At 49.5% G+C, this 24,288-nt stretch overlaps 1 protein-coding gene across 1 annotated transcript in view; it reads left to right on the top strand.

The window, feature by feature from the left end:
• Positions 1 to 24,288, top strand: part of MAST2 (microtubule associated serine/threonine kinase 2) — a gene marked incomplete at its 3' end in the record, with an annotated part of 122,762 nt that overhangs the window by 46,632 nt on the left and 51,842 nt on the right. Inside the window, 4 exon segments of the mRNA XM_077450736.1 lie at positions 4,451 to 4,526; positions 12,954 to 12,974; positions 16,860 to 16,938; positions 18,365 to 18,519. Of these exon segments, the coding sequence (XP_077306862.1) occupies positions 4,451 to 4,526; positions 12,954 to 12,974; positions 16,860 to 16,938; positions 18,365 to 18,519 (331 nt within the window).

The following is a 24,288-nucleotide window of genomic DNA, read 5'->3' as shown; positions in this document are numbered from 1 at the left end:
CATCGTTAGTGATTTCCAGCCTTGTCCTCGTCAGCACTGACACCTGTACTAACACCTGTACTAACATGTCAGCCGGTCCTTTTGTGGCAGGGCTGAAATGCAGTGGAAATGTTTTTTTTTTGTGGGTTTTTTTTATGAGATGAAGTTCCTTTTTTATGGCAAAGAGGGACTTTGCAAATAATTGCAATTCATCTGATCGCTCTTCTTAACATTCTGGAGTTTATGCAAATTCCATCATAAACACGGAGGCAGCGGACTTCACTAAAATATATATTTGTGTCATTCTCAAGACTTTTGGCCACAGCTATATGGGGTGGGGGGGGTCAGAAGATAGAATAGGATTGGACGGAGGAGATGGATTATGATGTCATAATTGTGGACCCCGTGTGAGGACGGCTGCGGTCTCTTCCCATTCAGGTGTACAATAGTGGATTGTCTTTGTGTTGGACAAGTCTGCCCCCTGCTGGTGAGATATTGCTCATTCAGGATCTCAGAATCCTGAACCTCTGTATACGAGTATTCTGTATTTTATTATCCTTTTATACATATAAACGGATATGTGTAATGAAAGAAACTTGATCTAGACCTCAACACATCTATTAGTCTGCCATTATTTCACTTCATGCCATCTGTAATTTTACATATGTGTGCACTTGGTCCTAATTTCCTTGTAATAATAAATACATAAAGATGGTTAACATTTAACTTTATGCCTCGTAGTGCCTATAAAGTCAATTTTCAATGCTTCCAGTTAGTATCTTAATTTATTCAGGACATGGCACGTTCTTATTGTTCTTGCATCCACAGTGCCGCCTTGTGGTGATACAAATAAATGCATTTCTAATACATAAAAGCTCATGAACTCCTATCAGGTGACATTGTATGGATGACGTACTGCGATGAATGTCATACAAAGGATGGAGATAATCCGGTCAGGATGGATTTTTATCAGCAAAAACAACAATCGGGGGGGGAATCCATCTTTGTATTTCTGTTTTAAATTTATTGAATTTTGGAGAATTGTGGGCTACATGGGTACCTCATCCTACAAGATTTTTTGAAAAGAACAGCTGGCGGACTTTACCGGTACCAGAAGAGGACAATAAATCCAGTAAATAAAATAGTCTTTTATTACAAAAGTTAATAAAAAAAAAAGTTTTCTTCTATGGAACTGTGAAAGGCAGAAACTCCTCGACATTCAAGTTATATTGAAAATATATTTATATTTTTATTAGAAAAGGTAAAAATGAGAGTGTAACATTAACGAAAAACTAATTTGGGTGCATACATATTACAAGTGTAATATCAAAAGAAACGTGTGTACACAGACAACCACTTGGCTCTGTTGAGTAGCAAACTTAAGAGGATTTCCCGACGCGTTTCAAGGTTAGTAGCGGCAAACTTCTTCAGGGGGGCTAGTGGTTCAATAATTGGTTGTCTACAATAACCCCCCCCCCCCCCCCGGTTTATGCTAGAGGAACACTGATACAATACTGGGAAACTGCATCAGTGTTCCGTCTATCATGGACGAGGGGGAGGTGAGGCTTTGTTACAATGGACGGCCGCCGAACAGACTGCATAACACAGCGGGAGACACCCGCTGTTTTAGTAATCAAAGGTACGACTGCAGATGGGCACAGTGAGGCTGCCGGTGGGCACAGTGAGGCTGCCGGTGGGCACAGTGAGGCTGCAGATGGGCACAGATACAGGTGGGCACAGTGAGGCTGCAGATGGGCACTGATGATACAGGTGGGTACAGTGAGGCTGCAGGTGGGCACTGATGATACAGGTGGGCACAGTGAGGCTGCAGATGGGCACTGATACAGGTGGGCACAGTGAAGCTGCAGATGGGCACAGTGAGGCTGCAGATGGGCACTGATACAGATGGGCACTGATACAGGTGGGCACAGTGAAGCTGCAGATGGGCACTGGTGATACAGGTGGGCACAGTGAGGCTGCAGATGGGCACTGATAGAGGTGGGCACAGTGAGGCTGCAGATGGGCATTGATGATACGGGTGGGCACAGTGAGGCTGCAGATGGCATTGTTTACCCAGTGGCTGCTGCATTTTCCCACCCTAGGCTTATACTCGAGTCAATAGGTTTTCCAAGTTTTTTGTGATAAAATTGGGTGCCCCAGCTTATATTCGGGTTGGCCTATACTCGAGTATATACGGTAGGTAGATTTTACAGTAAACGCACTGTAATATTTTAGTATAAATTCTAACCATGTATTTCTTGAGACTCGCCAATATTTCATCCGATATAAAAACGGGGAGAAAGTCCGCTACCATATGTCAACCAGATTGAAGAAAACCACTGAGGGAGGAGGCCACCGCAGTCCCAGACCCGGGATCAAACAGAGGGCACTTTGCGTCCGCCCAGCCCCACTAATGTCACAGCAAAAGTTAAAATTGTTTAACATACTTCTTCTAAAAGAAAACCATTAGCTCAATACATATATAACGGGTCAATCAATACTCTTATGTGACTCTTTTACTGCTATGTCAAGAGGTCGACGCGTTTCACAACTGTAGCTTCCTCAGAACCTCTATATCTTGACCACAGATAGAGATGACCTATCCAAAGAGAGAGGCATAGCTGTTAATCATACTGTATAAAAACCTCAGCATAATACACATATCAACCTGCTTTTGGAGTTCTCTTTGGACAGGCCATCTCTATTTTTGGTCAAGCTACAGCGAAACCTTGGATTACGAGCATAATCCGTTCCAGGAGAATGCTTGTAATCCAAAGCACTTGCATATCAAAGCGAGTTTCCCCCATAGAAGTCAGGGGAAAACTAAGATAAATTTGTTCTGCATTGACTTCTATCGCATACAATACCACATGTGGCCAGAGGTTAGGGGGCGCCGGAGAGCCTTGAAATACTCGGGGACAGCTCGGCTGAACTCAGAAAGGTTCGGGAACGGAATATTTCCGAGTGATTCCGAGTATTTCCGAAAAGGCTCAGAACCATTCCGAGTGTCACTGGCAGGGCCAAATGCGGTACTGAACACCCCATTCGTTTTAATTCTGCTCGTTTTGTGAGACAACACTTGCAAACCAAGTCGGAATAACAAAAAAAAAAAAAAAAAAGAGTTGCTCGTCTTTCAAAACGCTCGTTAAAGTGGTTGTAAACCCTCACAAACCACTTTGACCTACAGATAAGCCTAGATTAAGCCTGTAGGTCCAAGAAATATCTCCTAAGCCTACACGGTTTGGGAGATATTTACCTGAAGACAGCGGCGCACTGGGTAAGCCGCAGATCTCGGCGATATGCCGCGAGTGTCGGCTCCTGTGCGCATGCCTGGGAGTGACGTCATCGCTGCTCCGGCGAATCACAGCGCCGGAGCAGAGAGACCCACCAAGAAGATGGACGCTCGGAACTACAGGGGACAGCGGTGACTTCGCTGGCTCCTGTGTCAGGTAAGTGACACATAATGGACGACTATGCAATGCGATGTGATGCATAGTAGTCCATTATGCTTTTACCTTTGCAGGGTATCAAAGAGGAAGTAAACCCATCAGGGTTTGCTTCCTCTTTAACAGTGTTACTCGTAAACCAAGGTTCCACTGTATAGAGGTCCTGAGGAAGCTATAATTGTGAAACGCGTTGACATAGCAGTAATAGTCACGTAAGGATATTAATTGACCTGTTGTATATGTATTGTGAGCTAATGGTTTTCTTTTAGAAAAAATGTTAAACAATTTTACCTTTTTCGTTATAAAGACAATATTTTATTTATTGGGTTTTCATTGCCCTCTTCTGGTACCGCTAAAGTCCGTCCGCAGTTTTTTTCCAAATTTCTAAGATTTATTGAATTGTATTTTATATTGTTGCATTTATTTATCTCCATATTGTACAATTACATATACAAGACACATATTCGTACAATCTATTTTATATCATTTCCCCATCATCAGAATACAATGATCGCTGCTGGTGGCTGTAGCCGTTGGCAGGGATCACATGAGAAAACCCGACGGTCAATAGAGCGACTTCAGTACGACCAGCCTGCCCATAGATGAATTGAAGTTTTGAATTTTGATCGTTCTTTGGCCGGCCCCAAGTCTCCGCGGTGGAGTCGGTCTTCTCCACGCATCTGCATATTTCCCCGGCTTTATCTATAGAGCGTCGAGGACATGAGAAGAAATGCAAATTTCCTATTCAGATGCTACAATTGCTGTCCCACCCCACACACGAGAGGAGCCCAAACAGTGATTTCCATGAGATGGGGATGACAATGCGTCTGCTTTGTGCACCTGCTGGGCTGACAACACAGCTGCCGGGGGGGGGGGGGGGGAGACGCGGAATAATCATCGCACAGCAATACAAACTCTCCGCGTGGTCGTCCTTGCTGTAGCGTTTGGTCACCAGAAGATGGCGCAGTTCTGTCTACTATTGATGTATAATCTGTATTTCTTGTGTTTTTTTTTTCCCTCTGCAGGTAACAGCCCATTGGACAGCCCCAGAAACTTCTCCCCCAGCGCTATCGCTCATTTCTCCTTCGTTCCGGCTCGCAGGTAAGACGCCTGTGTGTGACAGAGAACATCTCTGATAGTTGCGTCGTTCTACTACTCAGGTCTTGTCCATTACAGTCAGCCTGGTTCTCCCTGAGAAGAAGTGATTGGGAGAAAGGTTGCTATGAGCAACACTTGGGCTCCATTCACACTTGTACGACCGCAGAGTAATGCGGCTTTGGATGTGTGCGACTTTGGCTTTGACCAATGATAATGGACAACTGTTTCACAACTGTCGCTTTTACAGGTGCATCTCAAAAGTTTAATTTATTTCAGCAAGTCTACGTTCACACTGAGGCGTTTTTTAGGCGTTTTAGCGCTAGAAATAGCGCCCGCAAAGCTCCTGAACACTGCCTTCCATTCTCTGCAGTGAGCGCTTTCACACCGGGGCGGTGCGCTTGCGGGGCGTTTAGAAAAAGTCCCACAAGCAGCATCTTTGGCGTGGTTTGGGGGACGCTGAATGCAGCGCTCCTAAACTGCCCCTGCCCATTAATAATTAATGGGCAACTCTGCCGAAGCGCCTGCAAAGCGATTTGGCAGCGCTGCAAAACTGGCACTTTTAACCCGGCTGCTAGCAGGTGGGGGGGGGGGGGGGTGGTTAGAAGCGCCCTGCTAGCGGCTGAAAGGTAAGGCTGCATTCACACCACCGGAGCGTTTTGTAACTTGAAGCCTGAAGCTACAAAACGCTAGAGGGGGAAAAAATCCATTATTCTCAATGCAGACGGTTCACTTCGCCACTCCATGTCACCTGAAGCCGAGCGCCTGCAGCTCAAACAAGTTCCAGACCCTTTTTTGTCGCTCAAATCGGGCAGATTTGGGCGGTTTTTCTTCTTTTTACATTGGTGACCTTTTGCCCTGCACAAAATGGTGGCAAAACGCGTAGAACGCCGCAAAATCACGGTAAAAAATGCCGCAAAATCGCAGGAAATTCGCCCCGATTTCTGCCTGAAAACGCTACGTTCAGGTGTGAATGCAGCCTTAGGCTGAGCTTGGGCGTGTTCGCACACTCCACGGGCAGAGCCCGCCAGGAAGTCGGCGCTGCGCAAATCACAGGCAGTGAGATATTTTCTGGATGTGCCGCTGCACAGATCGTTAAATGCCTCGCTGCCTGTGATTAGCGCCGCGCCGTGCCGATTTCCTGACGGGCTCTGTGCGCGGAGTGTGTGAACGCGCCCAAGCTCATCCCTCCTGAAAGGCGCTGCTAAAATGACGGTATATCGCTGCTAAAATTAGCAGCGCTTTACTGCTAACGCTAATTCAAAGAGTGAAACGCGTATATTTTAAATAGAGGCGTTACACACAGAGCCATCGATTTACAAACATTTCTTCCTTTTCATTTAGATGATTATGGCTTACAGCCGAGTGACAACCCAAAACTCAGTATCTCAGAAAATGTAGAATATTGTGAAAAAGTTGAATACTGTAGACTCGCGGTGTCCCGCTCTAATCGGTGAAATACCTCTTAACACCTGTAAAGGTTTCCTGAGTCTTTAAATGGTCTCTCAGTCGGGTTCAGTAGGTGACACAATCGCGAGGGAAGACTGCTGACTTGACAGTTTGTACAGAAAACGGTGATTGACACCCTCCACAAGGAAGGGTGAGTCACAAAAGGTCATTGCTAAAGAAGCTGGCTGTTCACAGAGTGCTGTATCCAAGCATATTAACCACTTTAGGACAGAGCCTCTTTTTGAGATTTGTTGTTTACAAGTAAGGCCCCTTTCACACGGGACGGATCCCTAATGATCCGCCCCGTGATGATCCGCTTGCTCAGCGGGGATCGCTCCGTTTATCCCTGCTGAGCCGGCGGATGACAGGACGGTCCCTGCACACTCTGCAGGGACCGCCCTGTCTGATCTCCGCTCTCCTCTATGGGGGATCGGATGAGCACGGACCCGTCTGTCCAGGTTCATCTGATCCGCTCTGCAGACGGATAGAAAAAAAATAGGATTTTCCTCCGTCTGCAGAATCGGACCATTGCGGAGACGGATGTCTGCAGATGAACAACCCGCTATCCCATAGGGATGCATGTATGTCCGTATTTCATCCGCAAACGGATGGATGAAATGCGGAACATACGGTCCGCATGTGTGAAAGGGGACTTAAAGTGGTTGTAAACCCTTACAAACCACTTTGACCTACAGGTAAGCCTATATCTCCTAAACCTACACGGTTTAGGAGATATTTACCTGAAGACAGCCACCACTGTCTACGGCGCATGTGCCGTAGACAGCGGCGCGCAGGCGCACTATCGCTGTTAGTGGTGGCTCGCATGCGCAGGAGTGACGTCATGGATGCTCTGGTGCTGTGAGTGGTCAGAGCAGCGATACCCAAAAGAAGATGTATGCTCTGGACTACAGGGGACAGCGGTGACTTCGCTGGCTCCTGTGTCAGGTAAGTGACACATAATGGGCTACTATGCGATGCAATGCGATGCATAGTAGCCCATTATGCTTTACCTTTGCAGGGAGACAAAGAGGAAGTAAACCCATTAGGGTTTACTTCCTCTTTAAAAACTTTTTTTTCTTTGCTTGAAAATTACTTAGAACCCCTAAACATTATACATTTTTTTTTCTAGCACCCTAGAGAATAAAATGGCGGTCGTTGCAATACTTTCTGTCACACTGTATTTGCGCAGCGGTCTTACAAACGCACTTTTTTTTTGGGAAAAATACTTTTTTGAATAAAAAAAAAAAAAAAGACAAAAGTTAACGGTAAAGTCATCCCAATTTTTGTTTTTATATTGTGAAAGATAACGTTGCGCCAAGTAAATTGATACCCAACATGTCACGCTTCAACATTGCGCCCGCTGGTGGAATGGGGACAAACTTTTACCCTTAAAAAATCTCCATAGGCAACGTTTAAAAATTTCTACAGGTTGCACGTTTTGAGTGAGAGGAGTTCTAGGACTAGAATTATTGCTCTCACTCTACCGATCGCGGCGATACCTCACATGTGTGGTTTGACCACAGTTTTGATATGCGGGTGCTACTCACGTATGCGATCACTTCTGCACGCGAGCTCGGCGGGACGGGGCGCGTTTAAAAAAATTTATTTATTTTTTTCTTATTTATTTTACCTTTTTATTTTTACACTGTTGTGAAAATTGTCCCTTTTAAACATCCCTTGTAATAGAAAAAAAAGCATGACAGGTCCTCTTAAATATGAGATCTGTGCGGTCAAAAAGACCTCAGATCTCACATTTAGGCTGGGTTCACACCGCTGCGGCAGCGAGAACCGGATGTGATTCGCACCGCACTGCAGTGCAAATCACATCCGATCTCTGTGCGATGCGAGTTCAGCCATACAGATAGTATACAGATAGTATACAGATAGTATGGCTGAATTCACATCGCACCCGCCGCAAACTCGCACGGGACCCTTTTTTTGGTCCGCAGCAGAATCGGATCGCATTGGGTGTTCACACCATGCGATCCGATTCCTGTCCGAGTTTGCAGATCGCACTGCGATATGCGAACTGATCTGGGGGTGTCATTAACATTTCACTGACACTCCCAGCAGTCCGCATAGGGCAGCGTGAACTGCTGGCGGGAGGCATGCGATGCGGGAAAACGCAGCGCATTCGCTGCGTTCCCGCATCGCTCCGATGTGAACCCAGCCTCACACAAAAATGCAATTAAAAAGCATCTTGGTGTCTCCGGCGCCCCCCACTCACCTCTGGCCACTTGTAGTACTGCACGCCCCAGAGGCTTTAATCCCACTCATCTTGTGAGACAACGCTCGCATTAAAAAAAAAAAACGTCGTAATGCGAATTGCTTGTAAACTGCGTCACTCGCAATCTGAGGTTTTACAGTACTTTTTACTAAGCCTTTTACTATAGTATCTGTATTAATCTTTTTTTTTTTTTTTTTTTATTGGTCTTGTGTAATAATCACATTTTCTGAGATACTGAATTTTGGGGTGTCGCTCGCTGTGAGGCGAAAATCATCGAAATTAAAAAAGAAATGCTTGAAATCTATCACTCTGTGTGTAATGACTCTATAGAATATACAAGTTTCACTGTATGAATTACTGAAATAAATTAACTTTTTCATGATATTCTATTTTTTTGAGATGCACCTGTATATCGCGCAGGTGTGATTTTCATGCGACTATTGAGGTTTACATTGCAGTCTATGGCACTGAAGTCGAATGAACCCCAGACCAGAGTAGTGCAGGAACCTTTTTTAAAGTAGCTGTGACTTAGTCGCACATATTTAAACGATTGTCATGGAAAAGCAATGGGGCCTGACTTGTCCAAAGTGACAGAAGTTACATAGTCGGGTTGAAAAAAAGACACAAGTCCATCCAGTTCAACCAGAAGTGTGAATGGAGCCTTAGAGGAACTTCACCAAGTTTTTAAAAAAAAATTTAAAAACTGATGACTATTGAAAATCAGGTGCTTACCAGTCAATGGATTGCAATGCGGTCTTCCTGCTGCTGATTCTCCTTCCCTCCCGGTGCCGCCATCTTGGATTTGGGAAGCTGGTTGTGGGTCTTTAAGAACCAGAGCCAGCTCTCCGCTGTGCATGTGTGAGATCCGAGAGCCTGGCCGCAAAGCATTCTGGGAAATGTGAAGTGCCCCAGGAGGCTGCGGGCCGGTGTTCTGACATATAGAGTCCGGCCATCGGATACTGTCCGCCCCGTACTGTGCAGGCACGGCGCTTGTGCAGTACGGAGCAGGAGGAGTGTCGGAAAATCTCCGAAGATGAACAGCGCCTAGGTGGTAGCCCCACCATCCAAGTGGACATAGGGCTGCCGATATTAGAGGGCCCCTCGTGGGCTCGCTTCGGGCTCGGCCCTCGCTGCACTCGGCTCTTTTTATTCTGACTCTATGTCCACTTGGATGGTGGGGATAGAACCTGGACTCACAGCGCAGGCGCCGTTCATCTTCGGCTATTTTCGGAATCTGTGTGTGCTGTGTATTGCGCATGCGCAGTACACAGCGGACACTATCCGATGGGGGACACAGTATATGATAGGACAGCAGACAAGCAAATGTCATCCTCGCCTAATGTGACTATTGGGGAAGATTAGGAGGCGTTTAGTGAGGGAAGCAACAAGTACGTTAAGCCAACGTGTTTCAGGAGAGACGGTTCTCCCTTATTCAGGGCCATCGTAGAAATAAACAGAAAACGGGTATAAAAAAAAAAAAAAGGAAACAGAATATCAAATATATATAAAAGCAAAAATTCAAGCAAGTAATCCAATGTTAAAAATATTATTATAGTTATCCACCTGCTGACCGGCCTTTTTCTGACATTTGTTGCTTACAAGTTAAAATAAGTATTTTTTGCTAGACAATTACTTGGAACACCCAAACATTATAATTGTTTTTTTCCAGCAGAGACCCTAGAGAATAAAATGGCGGTCATTGAAATTTTTTATGATATGCTTTTTGTGCAGGTTTTTTTTTCCCTAACACAATTTTTTTGAGGAAAAAATACTTGAGTAAATAAAAAATAAAAAAACATAAAGTATACCCCATTTTTTATTTTTATAATATGAAAGATGATATTAAACCAAGTAAATTGATACCTAACATGTCATGGTTTAAAATTGAGCACGCTTGTGGAATGGCGCCAAGCACAGTACATAAAAATCTCCAAGGGCGACGCTTTAAAATTTCTACAGGTAACCAGTTTAGAGTTACAGAGGAGGTCTGGCGCTAGAATTATTGTTCTCGCTTGAATGTTCACGCCAATACCTCACCTGTGTGGTGCAAACATTGTTTACATATGTGGGTGTGACCTCCGTATGTGTTCACTACTGCATGCAAGGATGGGGGGGCGCTTTAGGAAAATTATTATTTTTTTATTTTTTTTTATTTTTACACGGTCCTTTAAAAAAATAAAAAAACAAAAAAATTTGATCACTTTTATTGCCATCACAAGAAATGTAAACAACCCTTGTGATAATACAGCATGAAAGGTCCTCTTTATGGACATCTTCTCTACCCTTTAAAGCAAAAGCTCCTGGGGAAAATAAATATATATATATATATATATATATATATATATATATATATATATATATATATAGTATATTTTTTTAGGGTAGGGTTTTTCCATAGAAATAAGAAATGGCTAGGTGGCCACTGCTCATCTCTATGGCCTTGGAGGACCGAAGCGACATCAGCGTCACTTTTCGGTTCTGGGGCCATCTAAACATGTTGGGGTTTTTTTTTTTTTTTTTTCTTAAAGCAAAAAGAATATTTTTTTTTATATATATATATATAATATTCTTTTGCTTTAAGAAAAAAAAAAAATACAACTTTAAATGGCCCAAGAATCAAAATTGACATTGACGTCGCTCCGCTCCTTCAAGGCCATAGAGATGAGCGGTGGCCATCTAGCAATTTCTTATTTCTATGGAAAAACCCTACCGATCGGTAACGTTAGCCCGGAAACCCCCGGGAAGTGGCAAGAGAGAAGGGGGGGGGGGGCACCTCTCTCACCGCTTCTGAAAGTGATCTTGTAGCGAATACGCGAAACAGGCGGTCAGCCAGTGGTTGTAAAAGTTTTATACCTTTAGAAATGTGAACGATTTTTCAGCTTGGTAATGAACACTATGACTGTCGGCAGCATTGTTATTACCAATATTATTCCTATTGTGATTTTTTTTTTTTTTTTTTTATCATGCTCGTTGGCTCTTAATTTTATACTTTTTTTATAATTTTAGAACATATTTTTATCTTGGGGTTACTTCTATTTTGGGATTATCTTCTCTCTTGAAACGCGTTGGCTTGTACTTGTCACTACTTTCAATAAACTAACCTACCATCAAGCTTGTATTCTTTTGGACACGGGGGGGGGGGTGCTCCTTATTATTCCAGGTTTACACGAGGAAACAACCTTAAACCTGTACCAAAAAGGCAGCAGCCCTAAGAGGGCTCGCCATCCAGCAGTACTGGTATGGGGTCATCCAACACCCAGGGCAAGCATGCAGAATTGCTCCCCCCTCCCCCACTATTAATACATGCTGTAGAATGGGGTATACCACCCTGCATGCATTTTTTTGCCCCCTTTGCATTATCGAGGTAAACCGCCCCCTCCTGCCCCCACCCGTTGTCCCGGCCCTGACCACCAGTATCCATTGGGCACAACCAACTGGAAGGCTATCTCCTTACTCTCAGCCACACAACCACCCACCCATGACCAGTGACTGAGCCAGTCAGTCCAGCGTGGTCTTCAGCACAATCAAGTTACTAATTTAATCACAGGTATGGGCATGGCAATGTGTCCCAGGAGATGCAGCTAAAACTTACCAGCCAACGACACCCCAAACCCCCCCCCCCCCCCGTCTATCCTGAAAAATCAACCAGGAATAGAATAGCACTCAATGGCAGATTTATTGGGCCTGCATGAGCGGCTCTAATCTCGGGGTAATGCCAGACTTGATCCTGCGGTATAGATCCTGTATATGTAAAAAGGTCACAGCTATAGCTATATTCCATGTGAATGGTTGCTGCTGCCTTTCACTTTATCACCATTAGATGGCAGTAGTTGCTAAATGTCTTCAGATTGTATTGCAGTGGTTTTCAACTTACAAGGTATAGGGGGGCTCAACACTGGCCCCTGACAGGACTAAAGGGCCACACATATTTAATATGTGAGAGAAGGCTATCAGACCTAATAAAGATGATGATCAGAGACTGGAGACATGCAACAGGTGATAGAGGCCGGAGGTGCGTCCCGGGAGGTGGCGAGGGGCCGGAGGTGCGTCCCGGGAGGTGGCGAGGGGCCGGAGGTGCGTCCCGGGAGGTGGCGAGGGGCCGGAGGCGCGTCCCGGGAGGTGGCGAGGGGCCGGAGGCGCGTCCCGGGAGGTGGCGAGGGGCCGGAGGCGCGTCCCGGGAGGTGGCGAGGGGCCGGAGGCGCGTCCCGGGAGATGGCGAGAGGCCGGAGACTCATAAAACGGCCAAATCACTGTCACTATAGGCTCTACAAGTGAATGCTTCCATTACTGACTGCTGAGGGCTGTAGGTCGGGCATCGGGTTGTAGTGTAAGGGGGGGGGGCCTGTGGATGGGGTCTGCTATGAATTTGGATCCCCTCATACATGTGTAATTGTGTACTCTTCTATTCCTGGATAGACATGGGGCTCGGTAAGCTTTAGCTGCATCTCCTATCCTATCTCCATGTCCTTCCTTGTAGTTGCACTGACATGGCTTGGTGCCGGCCGGTGTACAAACCATGAAGAGAAATAAACCTTCCACCCCGTTTCCATTTTTTGCTGAATGGATGTCGGTTGGCTGTGTGGTGATGTGTCGGTTGGCTGTGTGGTGATGTGTCGGTTGGCTGTGTGGTGATGTGTCGGTTGGCTGTGTGGCGATGTGTCGGTTGGCTGTGTGGTGATGTGTCGGGTACATGAATAGAGAGGTATAGCAGCATTATCCTGTGCATACCAGTAATGTGAAATATTTCTTTAATCCAGCCATGGGCACAGAGCGGACAGGTAACCCGAACTCCTCTCCTCTTGCTGCATGTTTGTGTGTTCACCCGGCGGCTCACGCCACGTCATGCGCCATATTTACCAAAGTCTCTGTAAGGGGTGACTGCAGGAAGAGGATCCGGTTTTGAAAAATGAGTTAAGCCCCACACACACACTATTAGTTGTTCTGCTGAGGTTTTCCTTCAGATTTACCACAACCATGTAGTGAAGGGCCGGCCTGATTGCAGACACATTGAAACTCCTGAGGTCTGACCTCATATTATATGGTTTTGGTAAATCTGAAGGAAAAACTCAGCAGAAAATCTGATAGTGTGTATGGGGCTAAAGAGGGGAAATGTGATTGGCTGATGCAGGGCAGTGCGATTTGCACCTCTTTCAGAAACTTTGATTAATGAGGCGCAGGGTGTGGCCGATGTGCATTTTGTGAAATGCGTTCATCTGTCTAATCTCCATCACTGTGCATGTGGCTTTGGGGACGTCATTCACTGTTCATTGTGGTATTCGGTGCTGTGTTGTGTGTACTTCATCCTCCTCCATCACACTTCTTATTACCTCTCACATGTCACATCCGTGTCATACGAGGGCTTTACCAAAAGTCAAGCAAAAGTGGACAACTTACAGGTCCTTCAGGTTTTTACATGTTGATAGAGTAATTCTTTCTCTATAGTAACTCTTCTTTTCCATCCTTCCTTCCTTTTTCCATCCTTTCTTTCCCATCCTTTCTTTCCCTTCCTCTCCCCCCTCCCTCTTCTCCCCTCTTTCCTCTTCTTCTTCTCCCCCTCTTTCCTCTTCTTCTTCTCCCCCTCTCTTCCTCTTCTTCTTCTCCCCCTCTTTCCTCTCTTCTTCTCCCCCTCTTTCCTCTCTTCTTCTCCCCCTCTTTCCTCTTCTCCCCCTCTTCTCCCCCTCTTTCCTCTTCTCCCCCTCTTCTCCCCCTCTTTCCTCTTCTCCCCCTCTTCTCCCCCTCTTTCCTCTTCTCCCCCTCTTCTCCCCCTCTTTCCTCTTCTCCCCCTCTTCTCCCCCTCTTTCCTCTTCTCCCCCTCTTTCTCTTCTCCCCCTCTTCTCCCCCTCTTTCCTCTCTCCCCCTCTTCTCCCCCTCTCATCCTCTTCTCCCCCTCTTCTCCCCCTTTCCCCTCTTCTCCCCCTCCTTCCTCTTATCCCCCTCCTTCCTCTTATCCCCCTCCTTCCTCTTATCCCCCTCCTTCCTCTTATCCCCCTCCTTCCTCTTATCCCCCTCCTTCCTCTTATCCCCCTCCTTCCTCTTATCCCCCTCCTTCCTCTTATCCCCCTCCTTCCTCTTATCCCCTCCTTCCTCTTCTCCCCCTCCTTCCTCTTCTCCCCCTCTTTCCTCTTCTCCCCCTCTTCTCCCCCCTCTCATCCCTCTTCTCCCCCTCTTATCCCCCTCTTATCCCCCTCTTATCCCTCTTCTCCCCCTCTTCTCCCCTTATCCCCCTCTTCTCCCCCTCCTTCCTCTTATCCCCCTCCTTCCTCTTATCCCCCTCCTTCCTCTTATCCCCCTCCTTCCTCTTATCCCCCTCCTTCCTCTTATCCCCCTCCTTCCTCTTCTCCCCCTCTTTCCTCTTCTCCCCCTCTTTCCTCTTCTCCCCCTCTTCTCCCCCTCTCATCCCTCTTCTCCCCCTCTTATCCCCCTCTTATCCCCCTCTTATCCCTCTTCTCCCCCTCTTCTCCCCCTTATCCCCCTCTTCTCCCCCTCCTTCCTCTTATCCCCCTCCTTCCTCTTATCCCCCTCCTTCCTCTTCTCCCCCTCCTTCCTCTTCTCCCCCCTTCTCCTTCCCCTTCCCCTTCTCCCCCCTCCTCCCCCCTTCTCCTTCCTCTTCGTCCTCTCCTCCCCCTTCTCCTTCCTCTTCGGGCTCTCCGCCCCCCTTCTCCTTCCTCTTCTCCCCCTCCTTCCTCTTCTCCCCCCTTCTCCTTCCTCTTCTCCCCCCTTCTCCTTCCCCTTCCCCTTCCCCTTCTCCTTCTCCCCCCTTCTCCTTCCCCTTCCCCCTTCCCCTTCCCCCTTCCCCTTCCCCTTCCTCCCCCCTTCTCCGTCCTCTTCCTCTCCTCCTTCTCCGTCCTCTTCCTCTCCTCCTTCTCCGTCCTCTTCCTCTCCTCCTTCTCCGTCCTCTTCCTCTCCTCCTTCTCCGTCCTCTTCCTCTCCTCCTTCTCCGTCCTCTTCCTCCCCTCCTTCTCCGTCCTCTTCCTCCCCTCCTTCTCCGTCCTCTTCCTCCCCTCCTTCTCCGTCCTCTTCCTCCCCTCCTTCTCCTTCCACTTCGTCCTCTTCCTCCCCCTTTTTTCTTCCCTTCTTTCTTCCCTTCTTTCTTTCTTTCCTTCTTTCTTTCTTTCCTTCTTTCTTTCTTCTTTCCCCCCTCTTCCTGAATATGTAATAATATATAAAGAAATAACCCCTAACCTTAAAAATATTAAATTATTAATAATGATAATAAAATAAAGACCCGAACATAAATAAATATGATAATGTATTTATTTTGGGTTAGGGTGTTTAGTTAGTATTTTATTTTTTTAAGGGTTAGGGGTTACTTTATTATTACTTGGTATTCATTTATGATTTATTTTTATTTGTTTATTTTACATTTATTTATTCATTTATTAGTAGTAGTAGTATTAACACCCTAATACCTCATCCTACCCTTAACCTTTCCTTAAAGCGGAGGTTCACACAAAAAGTGAACGTCCGCTTTTCGGAACCCAACCCCCCCCTCCGGTGTCACATTTGGCACCTTTCAGGGGGGAGAGGGGGTGTAGATCTGCACCCACTTCCGGGAATGGACTCCCGTGGGAGTCGTGCCCCTTCGCGTCACCCCCCCCCCCGCTGTGTTCTGGGAAACACACAGGTCCCAGAACACATGCGCAGTAGGGGACCGGGAAGTGAGGCTGCAACGCTTCACTTTCTGATTCCCTCACAGAGGATGGCGGCGGGGGCAGCTGAGAGACAAGCAATTGCTCGGCTTCGGCATCGCGGGCACCCTGGACAGGTAAGTGCCCATTTATGACAAGTCAGCAGCTGCAGTATTTGTAGCTGCTGGCTTTTAATATTATATATATATATATATTTATTTATTATTATTTTGAGTGGACTCCCACTTTAACTCTAACCCCTTACCATAACGAAAAAAGAAATAATAATAAAAAGAAATTAAAGCTATTGGAAAAGCTGAAATAACTAGCAACAAATGATGCAGCAGAGTAGTTTTCTCTATTGGCAAATATAAAACCACCAAATGAAAATGTATAAAATCGCGTAAGTCGGGCATAAAACGCACCAAAAAAATGGCACTACACTCAGGCGTGAATGCAGTCCTAGGGGCTCGTTCACACGAGGGCGTTGCATTTCAATGGCCCTTTCACTATGTGCCCTGCAGAAACATGCAGAATGGGGCACGTTTTGTCCACCGAGATGCATTGGAACCCATTCATTCTGAATCGGCTGCCCCCCCCCCCCCCCCCAGCACACCTCAATGAAGGGGTGTGTGGTGGTATGAATGAGCCCCACACGTCCCGTCTACATTTCTGCCATTCATAGAGCGGCTCCGCACTACTTTAATGTAACTGGTCACTGCTGGAATCTTGTGCTGTTTTTATTTGTTGTGTGTCAGTCTGCTTGTCTAACAAATGCTTATATTATATACAGAGAGGAGAGATTTCTCTTGGCAGCTACAATAGTTAATAATCATTTTGTGAACAGCCGTTTTTTCTTTTCTTCTGCCCGTCTCCTCTGACATGTTATAGCCGTGCAGCAGGTCGCCTGTGAGAGCATCAGGTGTTGATGTCTAAATTCATCATCTGTACACCTGTCAGGCTTGGCGCTAAATTTTGAGCTGTAATTTTTAGTGACGATAGGCTGCACCTAATCCTTTTCCGGTCTCGTTTCAGGACGGATGGGCGACGCTGGTCCTTGGCATCTCTGCCATCTTCGGGATATGGAACCAACACTCCCAGTTCCACTGTCTCAGTAAGTGCCCTTTTACTGCGACCTGTGTTCCTTGTCCTCCCATCTCCAGTGAAAGTCTGTTTTCTTCCCTCCGTAATTCCAGTACAGGGTCGTCTGAGGTGCCAGCTGGCAGTGCAGGGTCGTCTGAGGTCTTGGCAGTACAGTCATCGGAGGTCCCATGGGGCAGTACAAGGGTTACCTGAGCATTGGGTCATTGAAGGTCCTGCATGGCGGGACAGGGTCATTGAAGGTCCTGCATGGCGCGACAGGGTCTTTGAAGGTCCTGCATGGCGCGACAGGGTCTTTGAAGGTCCTGCATGGCGCGACAGGGTCATTGAAGGTCCTGCATGGCGGGACAGGGTCATTGAAGGTCCTGCATGGCGGGACAGGGTCATTGAAGGTCCTGCATGGCGGGACAGGGTCATTGAAGGTCCTGCATGGCGGACAGGGTCATTGAAGGTCCTGCATGGCGCGACAGGGTCTTTGAAGGTCCTGCATGGCGCGACAGGGTCTATGAAGGTCCTGCATGGCGCGACAGGGTCTTTGAAGGTCCTGCATGGCGCGACAGGGTCTTTGAAGGTCCTGCATGGCGCGACAGGGTCTTTGAAGGTCCTGCATGGCGCGACAGGGTCTTTGAAGGTCCTGCATGGCGCGACAGGGTCTTTGAAGGTCCTGCATGGCGCGACAGGGTCTTTGAAGGTCCTGCATGGCGCGACAGGGTCATCGGGGGTACTACAAGGTAGTACTAGATCATCTGAGGGTCCCATGTTGGCAGTACAGTCTCATCTGAGGTCCTGCATGGTGGGACAGGTCAGTTCCTGTGTGGGATTAAAAGGTAATCTGAGGTCCCAGTTGGCAATGCAGGGTCTTCTGAGGTCCCACAAGGCTGTACAAGGTCAACTGAGGTCCCTCGTGGTAGAACTGAGGTTTCACAAGGCAGTACTAGGTCAACTGAGGTCCCATGGGGCAGTACAAGTCCAATGTTGACATTAGTGTCATCTGAGGCCCCATGTGGCAATGCGGGGGGGGGGGATCTGATGTCCCACGTGGCAGAAGTGCCCCTGTGTACTTCCTGAACGCTCGTCCATAATAGTTTTCCTCTCTGAGATGGATGGAGGAAGATGTTTAAGAATGTAACCACAGCTCTGAGACACAACAGTCGTCTTACGCCAGTTTTTTTCTTGCCATTCATTAAAAGATCTTCTTAAATCCGCTCTGCAAGATCTGTCTGCGGCTGACCATCACAGCTTCACCTGTAGCTCAGTGCGGGGTCCGCCGCTCTCATGAGGCCCGGTTGAAGAGGGGCGTTTGACTCCTGTCAGGGCTGTCATGTTATGTTGCCTCCTTGACTGTTTCTTGTGCAATTTTGTTTTTCCTCCTCTGTAAATGAGCAAGTCCCGTATGCATGCGGTTTTAGTGTTCTTTCTTCTGTGTTTTCTGTACTCAGTCATCATGCTCATCCCAGGAGAAGCTGCACCAGCTGCCATATCAGCCGACGGCAGACGAGCTGCACTTCCTGACCAAACACTTCAGCACCGAGAACATCACAGATGAGGAAGGACGGCAATCGCCTGTCATGCGACCCCGATCCAGAAGCCTCAGGTAAGGAGGACCCTCCTCTTCCTTTATGTCCACCCCTGCCAGTCTTCTGTCCCTCCTCTTCATTTCTATATACCGGCCCATCCCCCTCCTTTGCCTGATGTCTTGTCCTTCCCCGGCGTAATCACTTCCCTTTCCCCTTCCAGTCATTGTGCCTCTCCTCCACCTGACATCATACCTGGCTTCTGTCAGATTCTGTCCTCTGCCTGAAAACATGTCTTGCCCCTCCCATGCATTCTGCTCCTCCCCTCTCATTACATGCCTTGCCTCTCCCAGTCATTGCACTCTCCTCTGCTTGACCTCATGCCTTGACCCTCCCTGCGATTCTTCCCCCTCCCCTTGTCGGAGAATATATCTTGCGCCTCTATCATTCTACTCCTCCCCTGTGTTATATCATATCATGCCTTGACCCTCCTCTGCTTAATAACATGCCTGGCCCCTCCCAGTCATTCCCCTCCCCCTGCCCTATGCTTTGCCCCTCCCAGTCACTGCCCAATTCCAGCCTCCTAAAATGCTTTGTCCCTCCCAGTCATTCTGCTCCACCCCTGTGTTATATCATGCCTTGACCCTCCTCTGCTTAATAACATGCCTGGCCCCTCCCAGTCATTCCCCTCCCCTGCCCTATGCTTTGCCCCTCCCAGTCACTGCCCAATTCCAGCCTCCTAAAATGCTTTGTCCCTCCCAGTCATTCTGCTCCACCCCTGTGTTATATCATGCCTTGACCCTCCTCTGCTTAATAATATGCCTGGCCCCTCCCAGTCATTCCCCTCCCCTGCCCTATGCCTTGCCCCTCCCAGTCACTTCCTCTTTCCAGCCCCACCAAAAATGCCTTGCCCCCCTCCCCCCAGTCGCTTCCTCCTTCCAACCTCCCAACATGCCTTGTCGTCCCGTCTCTCCCCCCCCCCAGTGATTTTCCCTTTTCAGCCACCTAACATGTCTTACCCCTCCCAGTCATTCCCCCTCCCCTGCCGTATACCTTGCCCTTCCCAGCCTCCTAACATGCCCCGCCCCCCCCAGTCACTTCCTCTTTCCAGCCTCCTAACATGCCTTGTCCCCCCCCCCCCGTGCTCCGTTAGTCACCGTACCCTCCCCCTTTGTCAGTCCCTTGTCATTTTACTCCTTCTCTGCCCTATAGCATCCCTACCCTCTCCAACATCTGCCCCGCCCACTCCCGGTCAGTGTGGTCCCGCCTTTGTGCCCATTCTTTCTCCGCCATCACTGTTCCTCCCTCCCCCCCTCCCATCATTCTCATGTCAGTCTTGCCCCTCCCCTTGCGCTGTGTGGCGCTGCCTCTTTGTGACGTCATGCCTCCTGGTTGGCTAATGGCCATGTCATTCTTGTCTGTGTGTTATATAGGTAAAGGCCTCTTGTCCTCGCTGTGTCCGTGTGATATGACAGGACGGGGATGACGAGACACGAGTACAAACTGATCAATATATTGATTAGATGGAATGTGTGGAGGGGACAGACATGTGACCGTCTGTTCTCCCCCCTCCCAGGGATGCGGATTATCAGATATTACTTACACCTTCCCTTCTCCGCATGATGAACGAGCCCCATTGTGGTGGAGATTAGTGGCGCGGTGATGGCGGCTCGGAGCCGGTCATCAATACGGAGGGAGGTGACATTCCTGGAGATCGTTAGGAGTTTTCCGCATCATCCGTTTGACGGATGAGAGGAAATGTCAGCCATTCGTCATATGCAAATAACCGAAAAATTCCCACCACTCAGACGGCTGGAAATTTATTATACAGCATCTAATATAAAGAGCGAATCGGAGAAGAGCTTACACCGAGCGCGCTGAGACTGGCAGGAAATGGAAGAGAAAGACCACTTACCTGCTGAGACCCACCTGCCAAAATGACGTCTTATTATATTCTCATTTAAAGATGAGATCCAGGCAAACTGCTAAATACACACTTGGGGGAGGGGAGAGTCTGCCCCCCCCACTTGGGGGAGAGCGTCCCCCCCCCACTTGGGGGAGAGCGTCCCCCCCCCACTTGGGGGAGAGCATCCCCCCCCCCACTTGGGGGAGAGCGCCCCCCCCCCCACTTGGAGGAGAGCGTCCCCCCCCCCCACTTGGGGGAGAGCGTCCCCCCCCCACTTGGGGGAGAGCGTCCCCCCCCCCCACTTGGGGGAGAGCGTCCCCCCCCCTCCCACTTGGGGGAGAGCGTCCCCCCCCCTCCCACTTGGGGGAGAGCGTCCCCCCCCCTCCCACTTGGGGGAGAGCGTCCCCCCCTCCCCACCCGCCCTCCCACTTGGGGGAGAGCGTCCCCCCCCCCCGCCCTCCCACTTGGGGGAGAGCGTCCCCCCCCCTCCCACTTGGGGGAGAGCGTCCCCCCCCCACCTGGGGGAGAAATCCACACCCCTTTGGGAGAGTCCATATTTAGGAGTTTTTACCAGCCAAAGGATTTCTGTCCATTCAGTTCTTAGATTAACACAGCTCTGCTAAACACAACAGGCAGAAGACCTGTTGTTTTTTTTTTTTTTTTCTCTGCCCAATTCCTTAACACTTACAGGTGTTGTCCCCTCCCCCCGTCTGTCATTGGACAGTGAAAGGAGCAACAGCAGACTGATGAGCTCATCTCTCTGTCACTCTGCTCTCTTTCTCTATTATCATGTTATCACACAAGCACTGCAGCACACTTTTTTGGCTCCTTGTGCTGCTGCTTCTGCTTCTTCCAGTCTGAGCTCTGCTGTACATGGACTGCAGGAGACTGATACCAGATCACATTTAGTTGTAGCAAATCCCTCTATAGTGTGTACTTGTCTCAGTCCAGAGCACTGTCACTTCTGTCTGCTGCCTCCTTCCTCTGCTATTGGCATGGATTACTTCTGACAAGTTTTCCTGACACCAAGAGAAAAATGGTGACGGGGATGGAGCTGCAGCACACAGCCCATGATTGACAGCCTCTGCTCTGTTCCTATGTCAAATGGGGGGGGGGGGGGGTGTCCCCTCCCTCCCTTCCCAGTAGGAGATCCAAGTATAAATGGTGGTAAATTCTGATCAGCAGAGGGGGGGGGGGGGGGGGGGAAGCTCTGCCCATGTATAATATGAATGGATGCGCCCTCCGGTCAGTGGGTGGGGGGAGGAGACGATCGTCTTGGGTTTGTCTCCTCTCACCTCAGTGACGTTTGTGTCCTGGTAACTGATATGAATGAAGAGGGATGTCCGGGTGCCGGAGAATGGTGGGCGCCTGTGTGCCGCACGTTCTCCTCTGGCACGTCGAGGGTTAAGTGAATTAATCCCGCGCCACTTCCAAGAATCGCCCAATTAGATACGGCCACCGTCTCGGCTCCCCTAATTGAGCTGCACTGAAATGTATGTCCAGATTTATGGTCTGCCGAGCTAATTTGCTGGGAATGAACCTCAGTCCAGGACATTCATATTCATAGACCCTCCGGCCCCTCCCCCCAACCTCTGCTACAAACACCGACAGACAGGGGTGGGATGTGATATCCCTCCACTCGTTACTGTATAGCAGAGCTCCTCACAGTGCCTGCAGGCTGACTTTGTGACCTGGGATACGCTGTCCTTTCTGTGGGGGGGTCTCCCGCTGTCCTTTTTGTGGGGGGGGTCTCCCGCTGTCCTTTCTGTGGGGGGGGTCTCCCGCTGTCCTTTCTGTGGGGGGGGGGCTCCCGCTGTCCTTTCTGTGGGGGGGGGGGTCTCCCGCTGTCCTTTCTGTGGGGGGGGGGGTCTCCCGCTGTCCTTTCTGTGGGGGGGGGTCTCCCGCTGTCCTTTCTGTGGGGGGGGGGTCTCCCGCTGTCCTTTCTGTGGGGGGGGGTCTCCCGCTGTCCTTTCTGTGGGGGGGGGGTCTCCCGCTGTCCTTTCTGTGGGGGGGGGGGGTGTCTCCCGCTGTCCTTTCTGTGGGGGGGGTCTCCCGCTGTCCTTTCTGTGGGGGGGGGGTCTCCCGCTGTCCTTTCTGTGGGGGGGGGTCTCCCGCTGTCCTTTCTGTGGGGGGGGGTCTCCCGCTGTCCTTTCTGTGGGGGGGGGGTCTCCCGCTGTCCTTCTGTGGGGGGGGTCTCCCGCTGTCCTTTCTGTGGGGGGGGGGGGTCTCCCGCTGTCCTTTCTGGGGGGGAGGGTCTCCCGCTGTCCTTTCTGTGGGGGGGGTCTCCCGCTGTCCTTTCTGTAGGGGGGGTCTCCCGCTGTCCTTTCTGTGGGGGGAGGAGTCTCCCGCTGTCCTTTGTGGGGGGGGGGTCTCCCGCTGTCATTTCTGGGGGGGGGGTCTCCCGCCCCGCTGTCATTTCTGGGGGGGAGGGTCTCCCGCTGTCATTTCTGGGGGGGAGGGTCTCCCGCTGTCATTTCTGGGGGGGAGGGTCTCCCGCTGTCATTTCTGGGGGGGAGGGTCTCCCGCTGTCATTTCTGGGGGGGAGGGTCTCCCGCTGTCATTTCTGGGGGGAGGGTCTCCCGCTGTCATTTCTGGGGGGGGGTCTCCCGCTGTCATTTCTGGGGGGGGGTCTCCCGCCCCGCTGTCATTTCTGGGGGGAGGGTCTCCCGCTGTCATTTCTGGGGGGGAGGGGTCTCCCGCTGTCATTTCTGGGGGGGAGGGTCTCCCGCTGTCATTTCTGGGGGGGAGGGTCTCCCGCTGTCATTTCTGGGGGGGAGGGTCTCCCGCTGTCATTTCTGGGGGGAGGGTCTCCCGCTGTCATTTCTGGGGGGAGGGTCTCCCGCTGTCATTTCTGGGGGGAGGGTCTCCCGCTGTCATTTCTGGGGGAGGGTCTCCCGCTGTCATTTCTGGGGGGAGGGTCTCCCGCTGTCATTTCTGGGGGGAGGGTCTCCCGCTGTCATTCTGTGGGGGAGGGTCTCCCGCTGTCATCTCTGGGGGGGTGTCTCCCGCTGCCCACTGTCCTCTCTGTGGGGTGTCTCCCGCTGCCCTCTGGGGTCGTCCGCTGTCCTCCCCTGGACTGGTGGGGTCTCCTGGGTGGGCTATCCTCTGGGTCCCTTTGTGTAGCGCCACCTGCTGCATGTTTGCATTCGGCTGATTATCCGTATGATTCTCGCAGTCACATTGGCCGTAGAGACTTTCATGATGTGAGATCTCCTCCACCCCGCGCCGCAGTCAGTCACATATTTAATTTGACATTTTATTTTGGCGTTGGCTTGTTCATGCAAATCTGCCTCCCCCCCCCCCCTCCCCTCCGAGGATTCGCCGCTTGTTTCCTACAAACATTTCCTCCCCGGCCAATTTACTAGTCGGCTGATTGAAATTCCTGTGTGAAGGTTACAGAAGCCTTTCCTGTGAGCCGTCATTTTGTTATCTTCACTCCTATTATTCTGTGATGTGCTTTATTGTATGAACTCCCCCCCCCCACATCCCCCACCCCCCGACAGGTGAGAAATCACCTACTGCCCCAAAAGTTAGACCTTCCTTTCCTTTCTCTAAATTACTAAAATATAATAATATAAATGTTTCAAATAATGATGCGGCTGATGGGAGTTGTGGCATATTCTGGGAGGGGGGGGGGGGTAATGGGAGTTGAGGAATTTTTTTTGGGGGGGGGGGGGTGATGGTGTTGGTATATTCTGGGGGTGGATGATGGGAGTTGTGGTATATTCTGGGTGGATGATGGGAGTTGTGGAATATTCTGAGCGGATGATGGGAGTTGTGGAATCTTCTGGGCGGATGATGGGAGTTGTGAAATATTCTGGGCAGATGATGGGAGTTGTGGAATATTTTGGGCGGATGATGGGAGTTGTGGAATATTTTGGGCGGATGATGGGAGTTGTGGAATATTTTGGGCGGATGATGGGAGTTGTGGAATCTTCTGGGC

Source organism: Lithobates pipiens, unplaced genomic scaffold (assembly GCF_037356315.1).
Source record: "Lithobates pipiens isolate NorthernLeopardFrog02 unplaced genomic scaffold, aLitPip1_a1.2 Scaffold_23, whole genome shotgun sequence".
In the NCBI taxonomy this organism is placed as follows: Eukaryota; Metazoa; Chordata; class Amphibia; order Anura; family Ranidae; genus Lithobates; species Lithobates pipiens.
This window is presented reverse-complemented; position numbering and strand designations above follow the sequence as displayed.